The 20,769-nt window shown below is 41.8% G+C and overlaps 1 protein-coding gene across 1 annotated transcript in view; it reads left to right on the forward strand.

The window, feature by feature from the left end:
* The first annotated feature begins 9,495 nt into the window (after nucleotides 1-9,495).
* ITGBL1 (integrin subunit beta like 1) overlaps nucleotides 9,496-20,769 on the forward strand; it is a 203,500-nt gene continuing 192,226 nt past the window's right edge. Inside the window, exons 1-2 of the mRNA XM_027065181.2 lie at nucleotides 9,496-9,818; nucleotides 10,977-11,194. Of these exons, the coding sequence (XP_026920982.1) occupies nucleotides 9,721-9,818; nucleotides 10,977-11,194 (316 nt within the window). The 5' untranslated portion in view covers nucleotides 9,496-9,720. The remainder of the gene's footprint in view (nucleotides 9,819-10,976; nucleotides 11,195-20,769) is intronic.

Consider the following 20,769-nt stretch of genomic DNA (forward strand, 5'->3'; position numbering starts at 1 on the left):
ACAATCATGATGATGCATGCATGTTCAAAGCTCTAATCTCAAAGTTTGCAAATGTGGTGTCAGCCTCTTGGAATAAAATCCCAGAGATAGTAGCAGAGCAATCTTGGAAACCAGATGGGTGTGGTGACCAGGTGTAGACCATGGGGATTCAGATGAGCTTAGCAAGATTCTAGACGTTGCAACCAAAATTTGGCTAGCTGTACAAATATGCTAATAACTCAGCACCAAAGGGGTTTGATTTCTTTTATAGATTGTTTTAAGTAGAACTGCATAGTCAACACTTAATGACACAGAGGATGATATGGTATGAAAAATAGTCATAAAATTCTAAGTTGAATAGTGAATAGTTAGATTTTGCAGAGAAGTTTTAGGAATAAATATCTCAACCAATTTGTTTCACTTGTGTTTTCCCTTTTATTTATAGAATACAGAGATATGATAAAAATAAATGCACTTCTACATAATCCTAAAAGATCTCTTTCAATAAGTATAAAATAAAACAGCTAACTGATAAGAACACATGTCACAGTATAGTTGGCCATATTTTTTTCTTTCTGAATTGCACATGAAACAATGATGAATCCTAAATGGATGGCATAAAACGTGATTGATACATCATAGGCTCTCAGTGCAAGTGAGCGGACTTGAGATTTCAATTATTTGTTACGTCGCCAATCTTAAAGAACTTAGTTTTTTAAGCCATTGCAATAATGCTTTGGAAGAACCAACACAATGAAAAATACACAAGCCAAATCATTTAATTAAGACTTTCTTGCTCCATTTTATAGTTTTATCATTAACTGAAAGAAGTCTATGCTACCTCTCTTTCTATCCACAGTTATACCCAATCAATAGTAAATAGTCTTAGGAAGAGAGTTAATTAATAATATGATAATTATAAAACCATGATCTCAATTTTCCCATTGTGTTCAATATTCTTTCAGTACACCAGAAACTATTAAAGACATCTAGGTTTTCAGTTGTTGAATATCAAGCTTCATTTGACTGTACAATGCCAAAGCAACTGATGTAGGGGCAGAATTAACTAAAGGAATAAGTTGCTTGACCATTTCAGCCAGAGCTTGAAAGGCAAGTGTAATTTATAGTGTTGCTGTAGACAAGGGGAAAGCAGAAAGTGGGAGGAAAAATGGTAACTGAGTTACTCAGACAAGATAATGAGCTGCTCTCTTTTCAAAAACTGCCTTTATCGTTCTAGTTCTTACTCAGCTGCTCAGTTTTTCTTCTTTTTAGTTACTGGCCTCATTTACCCCCTCTCCTTTTTCCTGAAGCAATTTAATTGGTATTTACAGGAATTTATCTGCATTGATTACCAGGCTTATATCAAATGAAATGTATAATATTGAAATTCTTCATTGTTCATGAGACTACAAAGTTTTGCTGACAATTGTCTTCACAATGAGAAAATGTTCGCAAGTTTCTTAGTCAAACAAATTACATCCGAGTCCACATAGTGCTTTTTTGACCCCTATAATTTCAGTTTATAAGTTGCATGTTATTGGGGGGAAATACTCAGCTCTGGTATGGGATTTGTATCGCTGTTATAATTGCCACAGTGCTTATCATTCTCTCAGATGATACACTCAGGACAAGACTTTCTACCCAGCCTCCAGCATGCAACCAGCCAGGCATCTCTCTCCACCTAGATAATTTCCTCGATGATGTCCCTTCAGTCTGTTTATTTTTTCCGGATTTATGTAGAATGGGTCTTACTGATGTTGGAATGATAGTGCAAATAATGGAAGCAGTAGTATAATAAAATTAAAAAAAAATTTTTTAACCATTTATTTATTTTTGAGAGACAGAGGAAGACAGAGCATGAGCAGGGGAGGGGCAGAGAGAGAGGGAGGCACAAAATCCAAAACAGGTTCCAGGCTCAGAGCTGTCAGCACAGAGCCCGACACGGGGCTTGAACTCACAAACCAAGAGATCATGACCTGAGCCAAAGTAGGACTGTTAACCGACTGAGCCACCCATGCGTCCCTGGATAAAAATTTTAAAACGGGGTAACCTGTGGTATACACTGCAGAAAACCCCTGAGTAGTTCTGCAGCGAGGAGGAAACCGGGTGGTTCTCGCTACTGAGCAGCTTTGTAAACCAGTCCACGGAGTGCAAAAAGTCTCTGGTACAGAGTGCAAATAAAACTACACATAAATGAACTACTTTTAACTTCTGGAAACTTATGCTGTATAAACCAGCTCTATATAAAACCCCATTTACCAGAAAACTAAGTACTAATTTCCATCATTTCCATCTCTAAGATATGTATATATGTAAGCAGATATATAAATATAATGTATAAATATTCATATAATAATATGCAGAATTTGTATTATTTATATTTTATTTATAGAATATATTATTATATTATGTAAATATAAAATTTATATAATAACATATATTTGCTTATATGTATATATACATATCCCTAGTCCTCTTTATACCTGGAAGGTTTTGGACAAATATAGAAAGAAAATACAGTCACAGAAATTTAGAATTGAAGAAAACCAACATTCCCTTCAACCATGACATTTTGGAAACTGAAATTCACCTGGCTAAGGAAACCAGCCAAGATCAGGAACCTTTGGATGAAAATGTCAGCATCAGAAACCCTTCTCTGAACAAAATAGTCCAGTGTTCTACTTGTCCACTCCCGATTATAACCTTCTAGTTATTATTAATTGGTTAACAGCTAAGCATGGCTTGAAGAATTAAGAGTTTATTCATTGGGATTAAATACTATTGAGGAGAGAAATCCCTTTTCCCCTGAAGTCAATGAAAACAACTTTCTAGATGTTTTTCTTTCCCCTAAAATTTCCCTTCAGCATCAACTAGAACTGCAAAAATACTCAGAAGACTGAAAGATTATTTCTTATCCCAAAGGTTCCTAATATTTCCAGGTGTTTTTACTACTTGGGAGGAAAAAAAAAATGCCTCTGGTTCTGCACTAATGTCTGGAAAAGATGTTAACTAAACACCTTTTTGTTCCACAGCTCTGCCCTGGCTGAAAAGTTCTTTTTTCTTGGAAATTTAAACTTATTTTTATTGCTGCCCGGGAATACTTAGCCTTCCTGAAAGCTTTGGTGTGCCTTTTACCATTCGAAAACCTGGAAGCCTCCTTTTGGCTGAAAACACTATCCAAGTGGGTTTTGAGTAAAAATAATTATTTTTCACTTCAAATTTGACTCTAAGGGATTGAACTATTAGCTTGCCACACATGTATGGAGAGCTCAGTAGGAGCTGTTCATTTTCTGACTCTAGATTAGCATTCTTGATTTTTTTCATGACACATATAATTTTCTTGCTGATTTTTATATTTTAGTTGCCTAAACTCATCTCTTAACATATTAATTCTTTCCTTTCGTTAAACTTGAAATTCTCTCCTTTAGTTCAAATTGTTGAATTTAATCAAGGTGTATTAAACTTTTAAAACTCACTAATTCATGGGGTGACTGGGTGGCTCGGTTAGGCGTCCAATTCTTGATTTCAGCTCAGATCATGATCTCACGGTTCATGAGTTCAAGCCCCACATGGAGCTCTGCACTGACATTGTGGAGCCTTCTTGGGATTCTCTCTCTCCCTCTCTCTCTGCCCCTCCCCAGTTTGTGCTCTTTCTCTCTCTCTCAAAATAAAAAAATAACTCTAAAATATAAAATAAAATATAAAATAAAATAAAATGAAATAAAACAAAACTTATTCATTCATTCAATCATTTTCTAAGCAAATATTTGTTAAGATTCTACTCTGTACCAGGAACTGGAGTTATAGCAAAGGACAAGAGAGCAAAGATCCTCATTCTTATGAAAATTGCATTTAAACAGGGAGCAGTAGGGGTGCCTGGGTGGCTCAGTTGGTTAAGCATCTGACTTTGGATCAGGTCACGATCTCACGGTTCATGGGTTCAAGCCCCACATGGGACTCTTTGCTGACAGCTCAGAGCCTGGAGCTTGCTTCAGATTATATGTCTCTCTCTCTGCCCCTCCCCTGCTCACACACACTCTCTCTCACAAAAATAAATAAACATTAAAAAAAGTTTTAATGGGGGTATAGTAGCTTTTACATGGTGGATAAATAAATGGAAAAGCGTAATGTTAGACTCTGCCAAGAAAATAAAACAGAACCGAGTGCTTGGTCAGGGAGAGCAGGTGTAAGGGTACCAAGATTGTTGCAAGTGGGAATTAGGAGACTGTCTTGTATCTGAGTGATCAGCCTGAGTGAAGGCTGTTCCGGAAGCATCCGGCAACTCCCAGTGAGGGGGGCAGCTGTGAACTATCAGCTGAGGATACTGAATCAGCGAGGGATGGGTGCATGGACTCTGGAGAGGGCATCTGGGTTGAGCATCCACTATGGAGATAGTCAGAGTCCAAACATAAAGTGTCTTGTGTGAAATTATTGAGTGCTTAAGCTTTGTGCTGTAAACAATGGAGAACCATTGAAATATTTTTCAATAAGAAATAGAGGTGATAAAATTTGTATGTTAGAAGAATCTCCTAAGGGCATTGGCTAAGGGTAGACACAAAAGCATGAGGCTGGAGAGGCCAGCTGGGAGGCTATGGCCACGTTATACAAGATAAAAGCAAAAATAAAGGTAAAGATGTTGAAGGAGGAGGTTAGATTACTAAGAAGCAGAATCAACACGATTCAGGGGCTTACTGGATAATCCACATGAATTGTAGAGAGGAATCAAAGTAACTCTCTGAACTATGGCTATAGGAATTAGGTAAAAACTGGTATAATTAATAAACCTAGGCACATATGAAAAGGACCTGGTGTTATTCAGATTCATGTTGTACCTGTCTGATGGCAGGAGTTCACAAATGTCATCTGACAGCTGATCCAGAGTCCACTATATCCCCAGCATCATTGCTGACTCATAGATCTAGTTCACATGTTTTGCGTCTTTTAATTTGTGTATACCTCCCATAGGTATTGAGTGTATAACACGTCTTGGGCACAGTTTTCAGTGGCAGAAAAGGTATGGAAAACTCCAGTTTTCCCTAGTAAACTAAATGATGGGATCTGTCATATTTTTGTGAACAAAACAAAGACATGGGCTGATTCCAGACAACTCAGTACACTAACAAGAGGTTAGATTGCCTGTCCAAATATATGTCAGTTAGGGCACTGCTATCGTCTTCAAGAAAGGTCTCACCTATGTTTGGTCCTTCACCCATTTTTTTCAACTACATTAGTAATTATGTGGATGAAGATGGGGGAAGTATGCTCATCATACTTACTTTTAAAAGGGTGAGAGAAATATGAAAACAGCAGCCATAATGACTTTGGATAAAATCTCCATGAAAGAGCTAAGCCCAGGTAAAATTTAATAAAGTAAACATCAACTTATATTTGGAAGAAAATACACTTGTACAAGCACATGATTGGAATGATGAGATAGTGAAGAAGTTAATCTTCAGTTCATTAGTAGAAATATAGCATATGAAGTAAGGATGTTGAAAGCACCAATCTGTTCCTGTTGGAAAAGGTCATGGAGAGGACATGACTGCCGGTAGACCCACAAGCCGGGTGCATAAAATCAAATGCTTGTCACCCCCTCTCCTGTCCTTGGAATGTACGTTTTGTCCACTGTTCCCACAGTAGGAATCGTTTTCAAGGACACAGACTCGAGAGAGCAATGTGTTGGTGAGACCATCTGGATGGCATACGTGACTGAACACAGTTAAGGCCTCTGTATAAACACTTAAAATTGTGGCAGGTGGGTGTGGAGTTCTACTTGTCCCGTGGCTCCCCAAGATAAGCCTTGAAAGTAAGTTCTTTTGCTTATCACACCTGCCACCTGCCAACGTGGAGTGGCCTTCTTCTTTCTCGGTCTCTCCTTGCTCTCTGTGTTTGGGGGCCGTTTTATGAAACAGAAGTTCCGCACACGTCAGACTACACCTACTTTATGGTCACACTTTACAGAAGCATCCACACCAGATACAGTAAAAGCATTCAGGAAATCAGGCTATGGAGGGTTTGAAGTTGTAACATGCGAGCAAGAGGTGAATGGAAGTGAGAATGTTGATCTTGAGAAGGGTAGAATTATTTGGGGTGTATGTAGATAGGTGGTGGGACTTCAGAACACACACATTAGATCTTAAACTGTTTTGTAGCAAGGCTTATGGCCAGGATGTTATTTTGTAAAAAAATTTTTAATGTTTATGTATTTTTGAAAGAGACAGAGCATTAGCAGGCGTGGGGGGAGCTGGCAGAGAGAGAGAGGGAGACACAGAATCTGAAACAGGCTCCAGGCTCTGAGCTGTCAGCACAGAGCCCAACTTGGGGCTCAAACCCACAAACCGTGAGCTCATGACCTGAGCCAAACTCAGACGTTTAACAGACCGAGCCATATAGGCACCCCCAGGATATTATTTTAAATGACCTCTTGGAGTAGATTTGAAAGCAAAGGTTGAGAACTTCAGAGCTGAAATCAGAGGGAGATGCATTCTCTTTAACTTCTGTTTTCTTCTGAGTCTATCCAATCATTTGCCACGTGTTGTACATCATCAAAAAATTAATTTTGAACCATCCTGTCTTTAAAAAAAATGCTTGAACCCTGAGATTCTATGATTTTGTGACCTGAGGACTCAAGGACTCTGTTCAAAGACTAATACATTTTCAGTCCCTTTGAAATGGGTTCCAGGTGCAGGGAGTTCTCCTCCCAGCATCCAACTCAGGCACCCTCCACTGTGCATCCAAACCACCGCTTTTCCCCTAGCACTGCCCCAAGGTCTGCAAGGTCAGAGAGAAACTCAAGGCGCTGAAGGCAGGAATTGGGCAATACATCTGCCCTCATTAGGATGAATGTTGTTGAGGTTTCTGCAAACAGGGAGAAGGGAGAAGTAGACATTTCCAAGGCATTTATAACTTCAGCAGAAAAAAACACAAGTTTACTAGAGGGAGAAATTTTAAAGTTATTCTTTTTATTTCGCCAGAGTTTCTGTGGGCCCAAGGCTTTCTACTGAGTCACTAAGGCAGCCACGATGCAACTATTTCAACTTGCTGGGAGTATTATATCTGAGTCACAGTAATATAATGATCTGAACATTTAAATGCTTTCTGTCACCTAGTACCTCCGATCTTCATGGCTGCACACTCTTAACGATGATACTCCTCACTGCATACCACACTGTATGAAAATACCACAGGGTAAAAGAATTGCCCTAATTCATGAACGAAATGTTCAAACATCAGGTCCGTATTTCACAGTGATTCTTCTTTTCCCTCTCAGAAAAGACGCAGAAAGTAACACATGACTCATTTGTTACAAGTTCCATGTTTTCCCTGCAAATTCCTAGTCAGGCTTTGGAATTGATGCTTCTCTTCTACTCTTCCCATATTCTCTGAGTCACCAAGGTTTTTAGATGTTGGCAGGAGAGCCTGTTCCTACATCCTCATAGTGTTCCACGTGGCTGAGAGGGGATACAGTTCTGGAAGTGGAACCAGGAGTGAGTGTAAATCCACCCTTAGATCTAGGCATCCGTGGCCCCAGCCCTGGGCCCTGAGCTTTGCAAGCCTTCTCAGATAAATTTCTCAGAATATTTTTAAAGGCACCCTGTGATCCAGTAGGTCTGGGGTTGGGCCTGAGAACTTGCATTTCTAACAAGTTCCCAGGTGCTGCCGATGCTGCTGGTTCACAGATCATACTTTGAGAATGGCTTGTTTAGTGACTCCTTCCAAAGGAAGGATTTTAGTGTCTCTTGTTTAGTGTCTCTCCTCCAAATGCAACCCTTCACCCCCCACCCCCAGGATGAGTAGTTCATGTGACCCAGGGAACTTACCAACCTATAGCCTATGTCACTCCCTCTCAACCACACTCTTAGTACCCAGGACTCCAGAATTCCCTGTCTAGACCACTTTCTGACCCATGTACACCCTTCCCCAGTGCGTCCTCCTGATGGCAGATCCCCTCACCAGTGTGCACGTGCCTGGGCTTAAGGGTTGACAAAGGGTCAGCCATTTGGAGAAGGCTTAGCTGTGTGGGTTACTGTTGTGGCCCAGACCCCTCCTGGTGAGAGAGAGATTGGGGAGACAGGAGAAAAGGGGTAAGCTCTCAATGGAGGAACTTCTTTGCCTTCTTGCCTCAGAAAGCAAATGCTGGGGGTAGTCTTATGTCTGTTCATGTAAATAACAGGGAGATATCCCATCCTGTTACAGCTTATCTGGATGTTGAGGCCACACAACAGTAGCTTGGATGGTTCTAGTTGGTGAGGAGCCACTGCCTCTGAAGTGCTCTGCTTAGACCTAAGAAAGAACATTTTCTACCCTTTCATCACCCTCCACTACATTCCCCAGGTGACCACACAGTGTAGAGGACAGTGTATGGGCTTTGAGTTCCCAGATTTCAGCTGGAGCCCCCACTATAACTTCCTGCAGGAATCTGAGCAAGTCAGTCACTTTTGAGCAAGAGGTCATTTTTTGCTCTCGGTTTCTTGAGCTTGATTATGGTGATAAGAAAGCTTCTCCCCCTCTTCCACCCCTTCCCCATTCCCACCCAATTTTCTTCTCTTCAGCCCTCATCTTTTAGCTCAAATGCCACCATCTTGATTAGGTCAGGCACCTCCAGCCACTCTGGAGGGAACTGCACTCTTTTTTCATTGCACTTTGTCTTTTATATTTGCTTTTGTTTGATTAATGTCCACTGGCCCACTGGATTCCAAGCACAGGGATCATGCCTCTTTAATTCTCTAGTTGTGTCCGTTCCATCTGGCACGGAGCCCGGCACCTGATAGATGCTGAACCTGGGCTTGCCAAATGAGTATACCAATGAGTGGTTATTGTTGACATTGGAGATAAAATATACTAAGGGACTGGCGCATAGTAGGTGCTTCATAAGTGACACTGATGATATTTCAGTGCAGTTGATGCCAGAATCTCACATTTTATTTTGTTTCTTCCTACTTGGTGCAGGGGGGGAGGGGGGGAAATGGGGTGAATTTGGGACGACTAAGATCTGAACCGTCCAAGACAAGAAAAAATGTGGTGTGATAAGCTACTGGCCCAAACACCCAGAATCATGACATACTTGTTAAAGGCTTAAGAAATGAAAAACCCATCATTTAAAACAAAGAGTAAAAAGTACAAGAAAAAGTTATATTCGTCCATTGCGCTGGCCTCCTAGAACTCATACCCCAAATAACACACCTTCTGAAAAAGCCCTTGGGGGAAATAATTCCCTACTAAGTGCTCACGCTGACGTCACTAGCCCTCCCTTTCCCCCCTTTCACATCTAAGGGACTATTTTATCTGTCCCTTGAATATCAACCAGCCCAAATACTCCGCATCTCTGGGGCCTGCACTGAAGAAAGAAATGATTTTCCTAAATCTGTGAACAGGACAGTTTTTTTTTTTTTTTTTTTTTTTTTTTAATGTCAAAATAAACCATCTGCTTGTACAACTGTTTCTAATTACTCCTCTGCCTAGACTCCGCACTTGAGGGGTTTGGTACCAGCACCCCGCCCAGAGCGGTGCCGCTGCCCAAATCCTCACAGGCAGGCAGCTCATCAAGACACTCGCCCCTCCTGGTAGAGGCCCGACCCGCGCGTCCCGGTGTCTGGTGTCTGTGTGTCCGTCTGCGGGACGGTCTGCGCCGGTGGCACCTCTCCCCACCCCCCGCCCCGAGCGCCCCCCCTCAACCCCCCACACACCGGGAGCCCCACCCTGCAGGAGCGCAGCTCGCCCTGCACAGCCCCGGAGCTCAGCATGCGTCCTGCAGCCATCAGGAACTTCTTGCTGCTGGCCTCCTCCCTTCTCTTCGCGGGGCTGTCAGCTGTTCCTCAGAGCTTCTCGCCATCTCTGAGGTAAGTTTGGTTTGTTGTTCTTTGAGACCGACCTGCCTTGCTTTGTGTGGCAGGGCTTCGAGTTTGCAGGATGGCTGCCCAAAGCCAAGAGCAGTTAGAAAGTTGGCCACGGGGTAAACTCTTTCCAACCTGTTCTTATTCCTTATATGTCTGCACTGTGTGTTGCTTCGCGTCTGTCCTTTTACTTTTCCTTCGGAAAAATACAGTGAATAAATATAGATATATAATCTCCTCCTAGTTTAATACATAGCAGGAGGAACTTCTGCCATGAGATTGAGGAAATCCTGTGTACCTACCTGTGTGTGCTCATAGCCTATAAGGCAGAATTATTTCACAGGGTCTGCATTACATTATTGTATTGCCTTTTGAAAGGGTCTTTGAGGCACATGATAATAACTAAACTTTTTTAAAGTTTATAAGCACTGCTTAATGCAACTAGGAAAATATTATGTCCTACACTATCTTAACATCTATAGCTCTTCCTACTTATCCCTCTCTTCTTTTTCATAAAAGGCTGCTCCTGGCCATCAGATAGCAATGGGACTTTTTCTTTTATTTATTTATTACAATTTCTTTTAATGTTTATGTATTTTTGAGAGAGAGAGAGAGAGAGAGAGAGAGCAAGTGGGGAGGGGCAGAGAGAGCCAGAGACACAGAATCTGAAGCCGGCTCCAGGCTCTGAACTGTCAGCACAGAGCTGGGCGAGGGTTCCAACCCACAAGCGGTGAGATCATGACCTGAGCTGAAGTCTGACACTTAACCCACTGCGCCACCCAGGTATCCCAGCAATGGGACTTTTTAAAGTGTACTGAAAAGTCAGCCAAATGTCATGCTTTGCATTCATTTGGATTTAATCAAAATGTGCATATAAGATTCTGTGCCAAGCCATCAAGAGGCAAGGCTGGACCACCTCTGTCCACTTGGAAGGCGGTCGGTCCTATTCCTAGGTGTGCAGGTTACCCCTCAACGTTTGGGTCATTCTCTTGTGATGGCCCATGGCTGGCACTCGCTTGGCCCCGGAGAAATGTGGAACCTCAGACTTCCTTTCTGTGAAGTTGAACTTCGCCAAAAGGGTGGTTGGGGGGAACGTGGGCTCAGAGCAGAAGGAGCTGTGTCTGCTCTTGACCATGGCCCTGCTGTGGTTTGTCGCCCTTGCAGAATTGGGCCGGGTGCCGCGTGCAGGCTGTCCCGAGCCGAATCGGAGCGCCGGTGCCGCGCGCCCGGGCAGCCCCCAGGGGGCGCTCTGTGCCATGGCCGCGGCCGGTGCGACTGCGGGGTCTGCATCTGTCACGTGAGCGAGCCCGGCGTGTTCTTCGGGCCCCTGTGCGAGTGCCACGAGTGGGTGTGCGAGACGTACGACGGGAGCACTTGCGCAGGTAAGGGGGGGGCGGCTTACCGCGGGCGCCGGGGGCGCACTCCCCGCAGGGGTTTCTGCCACTTTTCGGGGAGAGCCGGCGGGAGGGGGCCCTTAAGACAGCTCTCCAGGAGGTGACTGACTTCGCGCGCGCGGGTCCTCCTAACGCTCCTCCACTCTGGAATCACGTGTCTCAATACTTTCCTCCGCCTCAGGGTCCAAACTTAAGTAGAACTAATATTGGTAAGATTCACTCACTTGATTATAACTCTAGCTTGCCTCTATTTTAGTTCCTTATTACACACTTAAATCTCCAAACTTCCTCACCAACGGAGTTAAGCTGGTGGGTTCCTCTACCCCAATCGCGTATGTTAATCATATTTGCAGAACATAAACCGGTATTTTATTTTTACCAAGGAAACGCAGGGGGAATATTACCTTCCTAAAATCCAGCCGCGGTAGGTTGTGTCTTTGAACTCTGATTTGCCTTCTTCCTCTTAGGGTATAGTTCCTAGAGGGAAGTGCATATCAGAAGACTGTAACAAGGGAAAAAATAAGCAGACCCAAATCTACTTAAAAGCGATTGCTTTTGTGTTGTTTTAGCCGCTTGGGTTTTTCAGCTGCAGTGAAGCTTGGTATTTTGGAAGGAGTGGAGTCAAAATAAATTCATTGCTCTTGTACATTTTTAAGGAGTGATTCAGGTTGTGATATTGGAATGGGTCAAGCTATCTCTTCATAGAGAAACCCCCCCCCCACCCCCCCAGCCTATACCACTTTCACATTTACTTAGGGCCATTCATTGACTTAGGACCAGAACTTCTGTTGGGTGGCTGTGAATGATACAGATGCTCCTCTGTTAGTAAAAGGACAACACAATGGATTCTAACCAGGGTTTGGCAAGTTTGTGGGGGGAAAAGAATCACAACGTATTTTACCCACAATGTAGTGAAGTGTCCAACACTAACAGTGATGAAGAGTGAGTTTATAGCAAAATGGTTTTTTGCTTGGCACCTGGGCCCCGAAGTGCATAGTGAGAATACTTAAGACGCACAATGGAAAAGTAGTCATGTAAGTCATTTGGAGGGGAACAGGTGCTTCTATGCGGCTTTGTTTACCCTGTGAAGGCTGTGGCTCAGCCCGTCAAAGGTACTGAATGCCACAGGTTGTTACTCTAACTTTGTCAGTTCCACAAGCTGCTGTATTACTGAGGACAGCCCTTTGGAATGAAAGCTAAGTATTGTCTAATATTTCGTTCCAAATTCCACTGTTACCTGACTTCTCTGGCTTGTATTGCCTCTGGCAAGGCCTCTTCAATATCACGGGTTCTGAACACATTTTTCATTGGAAACGTAAGAAGAAAGATGCAGTCTTGAACAGGTGAAACTGGTTACAGGTGTCGTCAGATAAAAGTTCCCTATTGAAGAAGCTTATCTGGGTCCTTTCTGCAAAACTATGCAGAGGGAATGCTATGGTATGTAGTGTTCTTGTTGATCTCCCGTGGAAAGTGATGTGTTGTTTCCTTATAACATCTCACTGCATTCTTTCCTCCCTGATAGGAACAGCACTGAATCATGCGTGGTTTTGTTTGCATACGTGTGTGTTCCCCTGGAGGCAAAATGCTTCTCTTTATTTCAAGGCTGAATGAGATAACTGTGTTCATTTGCAGTTCTCACCTTTGTGACTGATGCCCATCGAGGCCTGCTCTCCTGGGCCTGGTGAGAATCTGTGCCCGCAAATGCTCTGAATACATCTCCCAGGCGAATGAGATCTTTACACACAGCACCTTCGAGGTGCTCACCAGCTTGCATCCCTTGTTCTGTGCTTCAAATTGAGCTTTTCAGTTCCGTCTTCAAGAACAAGTTCCTATATTATAGCGAGTAAGATAGAAACATAGCAAGTTGCCTTTTATGTTTTTATGTGCACCTGGGCCTTTACCTCTATGGTGCTTTCCAGAAATAGAGTAGCTTTCAGAGACTTCCCCCAACCCCTTTGAAGAAAAGAAAATCCTGCTCCTGGTAGTGTATCACTGAGTCGTTAATACTCTGGGCTCTGGGGGAAAGAGTTCAGGAGGCCGATCCCAGCCCCACCACTTAATAGCTGTGTGAACTTTGGCAATTCCTTACACTTTCTGAGCTTTGATTTCTTCATCTGCGAAATAAGAGTGATAACATTACCTATTTTACAGGATTGTTGTGAGCATTAACACATGTAAAATACTTAGAATAGTGTTTTGCACAAAGTGCTCAGTACATATAAATGTGTGTGGATGTCTATAACGTAATATTATTATAGTGACGCACAAAATGTGAACTCGTATGGATAGATAGATGCATAGGTAGATGGGTAGCTAGATAGCCTGGCTTTGTCTTTGTTGGACATTTGATGCAGTGAGAGCAGTTTGGTTTTTGTCATGTAGCCTGGGCCTGTTATTGATCCAAAGCTCAAAAGGTTGAGCAAGGATAGCTATTTTGGCCAAGCCTCAGAGCAGCTGTATTAGATACACCATGCCCTTTGAAAGTTAAGTCCTTTGGGATTTTTATACTGTGAATCATAAGAAAGATACTTATTTTAGTTTGAGCCTGCTTGAAAGTGATTATGTGTATACTGTCATAAGTGGTTTATTTCTTCCAGTTTCCACTTGTTCGTGGCCCATGAATCTTCCTTGGACTTCTGTAGTGTAAAGGTCTGGCTCAGAAGTTGTTCCTGTGTGTGTCACAGTCAAATGAGAAGTAAACTAATTTGGGTGGGCTATTTCTTTGAGAAGAGTAAAATGTTTGATTTTATAAAAACAAACTTTCAGCTAGTATTTGAGAGCATCTCTGAATAATCCCCTGAACAAGTATGATTACACTTAAATAAAATATTGTTTTTTTTAAGTTTATTTATTTATTTTGAGAGAGAGAGAGAGAGAGAGAGAGAGAGAGAGTGAGAGAGAGATAGCAAGCAAGCAGGGGAGGGGCAGAGAGAGAGGGAAAGGGAGAATCTCAAGCAGGCTCTGTGCTGTCTGTATGGAGCTCAGTCTCAGGAACTATAAGATCATGACCTGTGCCCAAATCAGGAGTTGGAAGCTTAACCAACTGAGCCACCCAGACAGACCTAAAATATTGTTGTTGGTTTTTTTTAATCTATTCGAATCATTTTTGAAATGTATCACTTAAATGAGTTTCAGTTTTAGTAACTGGGAAGAACTAATTGAATTGAATTTAGCAAATACTTATGGAGTGCTGTATATTTACTAGATCCTCTGCTGTTGAAGGGGGTATAAAGATGTGGAAAAGAGGGGCTCGGTTGGTTAAGCGTCTGACTTTGGCTCAAGTCATGATCTCGCAGTCTGTGAGTTGGAGCCCCGCATTGGGCTCTGTGCTGACAGCTCAGAGCTGGAGCTGCTTCGGATTCGGTGTCTCCCTCTCTCTCTCTGCCCCTCCCCCACTCACACTGTGTCTGTCTCTTAAAAATAAATAAACATTAAAAAAAAAGTTGACACAAATGCTTAGAACAGCGTTATTTATCGTAGCAAAAAAAAAAAAGATGTGGAAAATATGACAACTTCCCATTGAATAGGGAGGTGAAAAGAAATACCAAATACCTGTAATGCAATGCAGAATATACTTTCTATAAATTTCTGTGAGAGTTCTATTGAGACAGGAATTAAATATTGTGGTTAAAACACTTGAGAAAGAGGTAGCTTTTGACATAAATCTTTGTGTACAGGGAGGTTTTTAGTCCAAAAGGTGGACTATTGGAATTCTTGGGGAAGAAAAATTCAAGCAGTGGTTTAGAGGCATAAAAGCATGTGGGTGTGCTTGGGAACTAGTGAGGTATCTAGGTTTGGCTTTGGCTGGATCTTAGGGCTGTGGGGAAACTACTGGAAGATATTTTGAGTTACACTAGGACATACTGTTTGAGAGCTCCGAACCTGAATGTGAAGTCTGTGCTTAATTAAGCTGCATATAGGAGCCATGATGTGGTTTGAACATGGGAGCAATGGTTAGTACTCTGACCCGTGAAAATTAACAGGCTGTCTGAGGGCACGGCAAGTTGGGGTAGACACTTGATGGGGAGGAACTCCATTTAGATACTATTTAAACTGTAGCCCAAGGGAGTGAGAATGAGAACTATGATGATTTTTAAAAAATTTTTCTTATTAAATTAAAAAAAATTTTTTAACCTTTATTTATTATTGAAAGACAGAGAGAGACAGAGAGTGAGCAGGGGAGGGGCAAAGAGAGAGGAAGACACAGAATCTGAAGCAGGCTCCAGGCTCTGAGCTGTCAGCACAGAGCCCGACGCGGGGCTTGAACTCACAAACTGCGAGATCATGATCTAAGCCGAAGTCGAATGCTTCACTGACTGAGCCACCCAGACGCCCCAAAACTATGATGAATTTTAAAGACTATTGAAGGTACAGTCAACATGCTTTAGTACCCACGGATGAGTAAAATGATAAATCAGTGACTGGAAGTGTGATAGAACTGGTCAGGAAAAAGAACCAGATGACTCCTAATCAATGGCTAAAAATCTTTATTAGAGAAAAAACACTTCTTTGAAATCTGAAATTGCTGTAAAAATGAAGAATTATAGCTAGCCGAATGAATTTGGACTTTATTGGTGGTGGAGCTAGAACTAGATGGATCATGTCTGAATTGTTAACTTAGGTTAAATTGTTTGTATCCTTAACCTTGAGCCAGCCATCTGATTTCTCTGAAATTTAGATTCTTTTTTTGGAACATCTTTATGGGTATAAAGAACCTTGCATCCTGCATTGTATTATTCAGAATAATTTTTATATTTATGTATAAATATATTTAATACCCACATAATTATGCGTTTATACACTAATTCATACTATGTATAAAACATTCTTATAAACATTGATTCATGTATATAAACTGAATATAAAAGTAATTAAAATACATGGAAATACCCCTATTATATAAATAGTAGCATTTTTTTTTCTCGCAGATACTTCTTTTACATTGCTAAATAAATAGTATGAGATTTTTTTTTTTAGTTGATTTATTTATTTTGGGAGAGAGACAGAAAGAGAGAACAAGCATCTCAGGCAGGCTTTGCACTGTCTGGGGCTCGAACTCATGAGCTGTGAGATCATGACCTGAGCCAAAATCAAGAGTCAGACACTCAACCGACTGAGCCACCCGAGTGCCCCAAATAGTGTGAGAATTGTATATGATTATTCATGAGAACTGGACTTCCTGGCTCTTTAGAGTCAGTCTTAGGACTCTTTGATCTGCTTTTCCTCACAGTTGTGTTTTTCTTGGATAGTTGTGTAATTCCCTCCAAGCCTATTTTGTGGAATAGGCTCTTTGGTTTTTCCTTTCTTAGTCATTTTCCATTTTCCACCTTCTCTTCCTTTCTTCAAACCACATTCTGTCTTCCTTGCCCACTCCTTTGACTGTGTCTGCCTCTCCACCTTGGTATTTGCCATCATGGTTGCTTCTTTATATTCCCTCTGTGCCCCCGCGTGGGGCACCAAGCGCGTAAGACCATCGCCTCTTCTTTACCACCCCATTGAGTAAACGATTGTGTTGAACAGACAGACCCCACTTTCCGCATCACCTCCTTTCTTGTGTTTTCATCATGGTCTTAACATGTCCTTAGTTTTGGAGAACACATTCAGGAGTTCCCCACCACTAGCTCACTCACTTCATGCAAGCCTCTTGGTTTTTTTTAGTTCTACTCTCTTAGGTTCATCCATGTTGGATAAGTACATCCTGTCTTGCCTCAAGGGACACATAAAAATGAAAGATTTTCATCTTCACTTTCTCCCATCTGTACTGCTTTATTTGTAGAGTACTCTGCAATTCAATGATAGAGACTGAAATACCTTGTCGTGGGACCAGGTCATCCCCACACCTTGATAATCTAGAAGAGTGTATTTATGACATGATGATGTTTAGATCAAGTAGTGTCAATGTGAGAAGTTCCATGGTTATTTTTCAAGTAGAATTTCCCCAGAAAGAGAAGGGGACATACGGGAGTGAGTTTATTTATATTACAAAATTTAAATTTTCAAAGTAAAAACCTCCTTCATAGGGTTCTCAGAAGCCTCCCATATACTTTGAGACATGATGCTAAAATGGACAGCCCATGTCTCTTAATATCTTAATCCCCAAAGCCTCTCAGCTCTCTGGGACTCAGACATAGATTGTCGAATCTGACCTTGTGATTCCTGATGCTCAAGGTTTGGAGGCACGTGATTAATTCCATAGCAGCAGAGATTTTGGATAGTGTTCTCTGTCCTAAGAATTTTGAGGAGTTATGAAGTAAGACATTTTCCTCAATTCCATCTCCTGCCATTGTATTCATTTTCTGTTGCCCTTATAACAAATTACCACAAACCTTGTGGCTTAAACGACACACACGTATTTTCTTATAGTTTTGTATGTCAGAAGTCCCACAGGGTCTCCAGGGCTAAGCTGGTGGCAAGTCTGTTACCCTCTGGAGACTCTTAGAAAGAATCCATTTCTTGGTCATTCGACATTGAAAGAGTTTAGTTTTATGTGGTTGTAGGACTGAGGTCACGTTTCTTTGCTGGCTGTCAGCTGGGGGTCTTTCTGAGCTCCTAGAGGCCTCTCTTGGGTCTTTGCATGTACACTTCTACGTCTCAGAACCAGCAACGAGGTGTCAGATCCTTGTCGTGATGTTGTCTTTCTGAGTTTCTTCCATTGTCACATCCTCAAGATCCATAATTTTAATCACATTGGCAAGATCCCTTTTGCCATGTAAGCTATTGATGGGTTCCAGGAACAAGGATGTGAGCATCTCTGGGGGTCCTGGGACGTGCATGAGGAGGAATGCTGTAATGTGTGGATGGCAAGAGAGAGAAGTTCCAACTCCATTAGTACCTGGCTGTTCTTGTGCTGCATCTAGGATGCCAGTGCTGCATCTTTTCCTTCCTTTCAGTGCTTATCTTCATGATTTAATTTCCCTGGCCCCAGTCTTTCCCACACCACTGCTGATAAGAAACACCACGCTTCTGGTCCAGATCATAAAAAGTGACTTATAGCCCAGCAATTACCTACATTCGATGCCTGACACTATCACTTGCCAACTGTGGGCAAGTTACTCAAACGTTTGCAACTTCTGTTTCCTTATCTAGAAACAGGGAAAATAATATTATCAATGGGGGATAATAATATTATTTGCCTAGCTAAATGCAGGAGTGATTAGTGAGTCAATGGAGTTAGGATGCTTACTTATGTCAGATGTCCCTCTTCTACCCTCGCTTGATACTCAGTCAAATGATATTGACTCCCAAAGAAGTGATTTTCCTCCCATGTTGTATCTTCTTCTGGATTTAAGTCTATGTTCACCTTTCCTCCTTTGACTGTCAGTGAGTTTTTGGAACTATCTCAGCTCAGTCAGCATGCCTTCTCCATCGTGTCCAGGCTAGGTTGAGCACTCAGCCCTGGCCATCTCCAGCCTGAGACTTACTGGGTAACATTCCAGCTCACTGGATGTCTAAGTTTTTGACCCTGGTTTCTATCTTTGTCCCAGGAGGTTGACTTTTGTGTTCCTGTCCCTGCAAACTTCACCCTGATTTATGGTTCTGGAACTTTCCTGTCCCTGCAGTCTTCACCCTGATTTATGGTTCTAGAGCCATGCCCTAAATAGTGTGTGGTTAGTCTTTGAATCTGGAATTTTTTTTTTTTTTTGTCATTTTCTTTACTGGAAACCCTAAGATTTCTGCAAATTTGCAGAGTTTACACTCAGTGCATTGCTGCTTCTGACCCTCACCTCCACTGAGATTTCTGAGTTTCCTGGCCGTTCCTTCATCTCCTCTGAAGCATTGATCTCAGGTGGGTTGAACCCAGAACCCATTCCTTTATCTTACAAAAATGGGAGAAACAACACAATACAAAACAAAGTCAAAACAACTTACTTTCACAGAGTTTTTGAGTGTTTAGTGAACATCGCTGAATGTTCTGGAGACACTGGAGCTGGGCTTGTTGAATCCGAGGAACATAAATAACTTAAGATTCAATAGTAATCACTCTGGTTCTTAAAACTCCCACTTTTTCAACGAATCCCCTTTCTGAAAGCTAAGTGTGGATGTGTGATGGAATTCTGGTCGAAGAGATGTAAACAGAGACGTTGTGGGGGCTCCCAAAGGGAGCAGGCTTGCAGGGAGGTGTTTGTTTTGCTCATATACCCTCCTTCCTGCCTCAAATGCACCTAGTTGCAGTGGCCCCCTTGCATCGAGAGATGAATATGGCGGCCACCTATGAGGATGGCTCACCCCCAAGACAGGAGTCCTGACTTTTGGAGACAATGTGGAGCTGCCACACTAGTCCTGAACTGCCTGCCTCTGCACTGTGTTTTACATATAAAAATAATTAATTTTGTTTCAGCCCCTGTCATTTTGAGGTTTTCTGGCAGCTAAAAAATATAATCCTATCAGAAGCAGTGGTTTTATTCAAAAAGCTCAAGTCTGTTAAAACAGGGCCATGGGGGCATTTGTATAGTGGTTGAGAACTTGTACTGGTGACAATGGTAGGGCTGGGTTCCACCCCAGTTTACCTGCTGTGTGGATTCCAGAAGTTTGGGTGAATTCTGTAAGACTCAGTTTGCTCATCTCTGAAATGGGATATTGTTAATACTCTGTGGAGAGTTATTGCAAAATTTAAGTGAGAAAATACACATGAAGCATCTAATAAAACAGCCGATGTAATTGTCATTCTAAATGGGAGCTATTATTATCATTATTAAACCTAGAATCTCTAAGGAGATTATGCTAAGGTAAAAGGGAGTATGTCTTTGCTTTAAGTGTATTTACTAGTAATCGAGTGGCCAGTTATGAATGTATATTCCCTGTACCTGTTTATATATTCAACATATACTGCTTTTTTTGCCTAGCTATTTTTATGGGGTTATTATTTCTATGCAAAGATGTAATTTTTCAAAATCTGGTTGCCAGAAATTAAATTACCAGAGAGAATACAAGCGTTGTTTATGTATTTAAATGTTTTTTAAGTTTCCCATCTATTTAGTTATCTCTGTATTTAAAATTGATTAAAACACAACACATGTCTGCTACAAAAAGTCAAACAATACATAAATGCATGGATAAAACTCAGTGCAGTGGGGTTGAATTTTATTCAGGGAACAGATTCTACATCAGCACAAAATCAGACAGTTGAAGTTTAAACATTCCCCTGACAAATCTCCAAGGAAGGCCCTGTGTTTGAGTTGATTACACCGTCTCTCAGTCTAGCACAGTAAACACTAGTAAATGAGTGTTTACTCCATGGCTGTTTCTGTGTTTACTCCATTTTTGGTTTCTGGCTGGATATCCGAGGAGTATTAGCTGGATTGTTCATTTGGGGACCCTTAGCTGGGTGGGATGCTCACAGTAGAGACATATACCAAGGACATCAGCCCAGGGAAACACCATCTCTTTCACACTCCCCTCTTGTCCCCACTTGGGACCTCCACTCACTGGATGGAATAACAGAATCTCTATACTATTTAAATTATGATTTCACTTTCCTTTACTGCCAAGTATTTACCTCAACACTGAAACACATACAATTGATGTCAGGTAAGCTAAATATGTGTGTGTTGTGACTCCTCTTT

Source organism: Acinonyx jubatus, chromosome A1 (genome assembly GCF_027475565.1).
Source record: "Acinonyx jubatus isolate Ajub_Pintada_27869175 chromosome A1, VMU_Ajub_asm_v1.0, whole genome shotgun sequence".
Classification (NCBI taxonomy): domain Eukaryota; kingdom Metazoa; phylum Chordata; class Mammalia; order Carnivora; family Felidae; genus Acinonyx; species Acinonyx jubatus.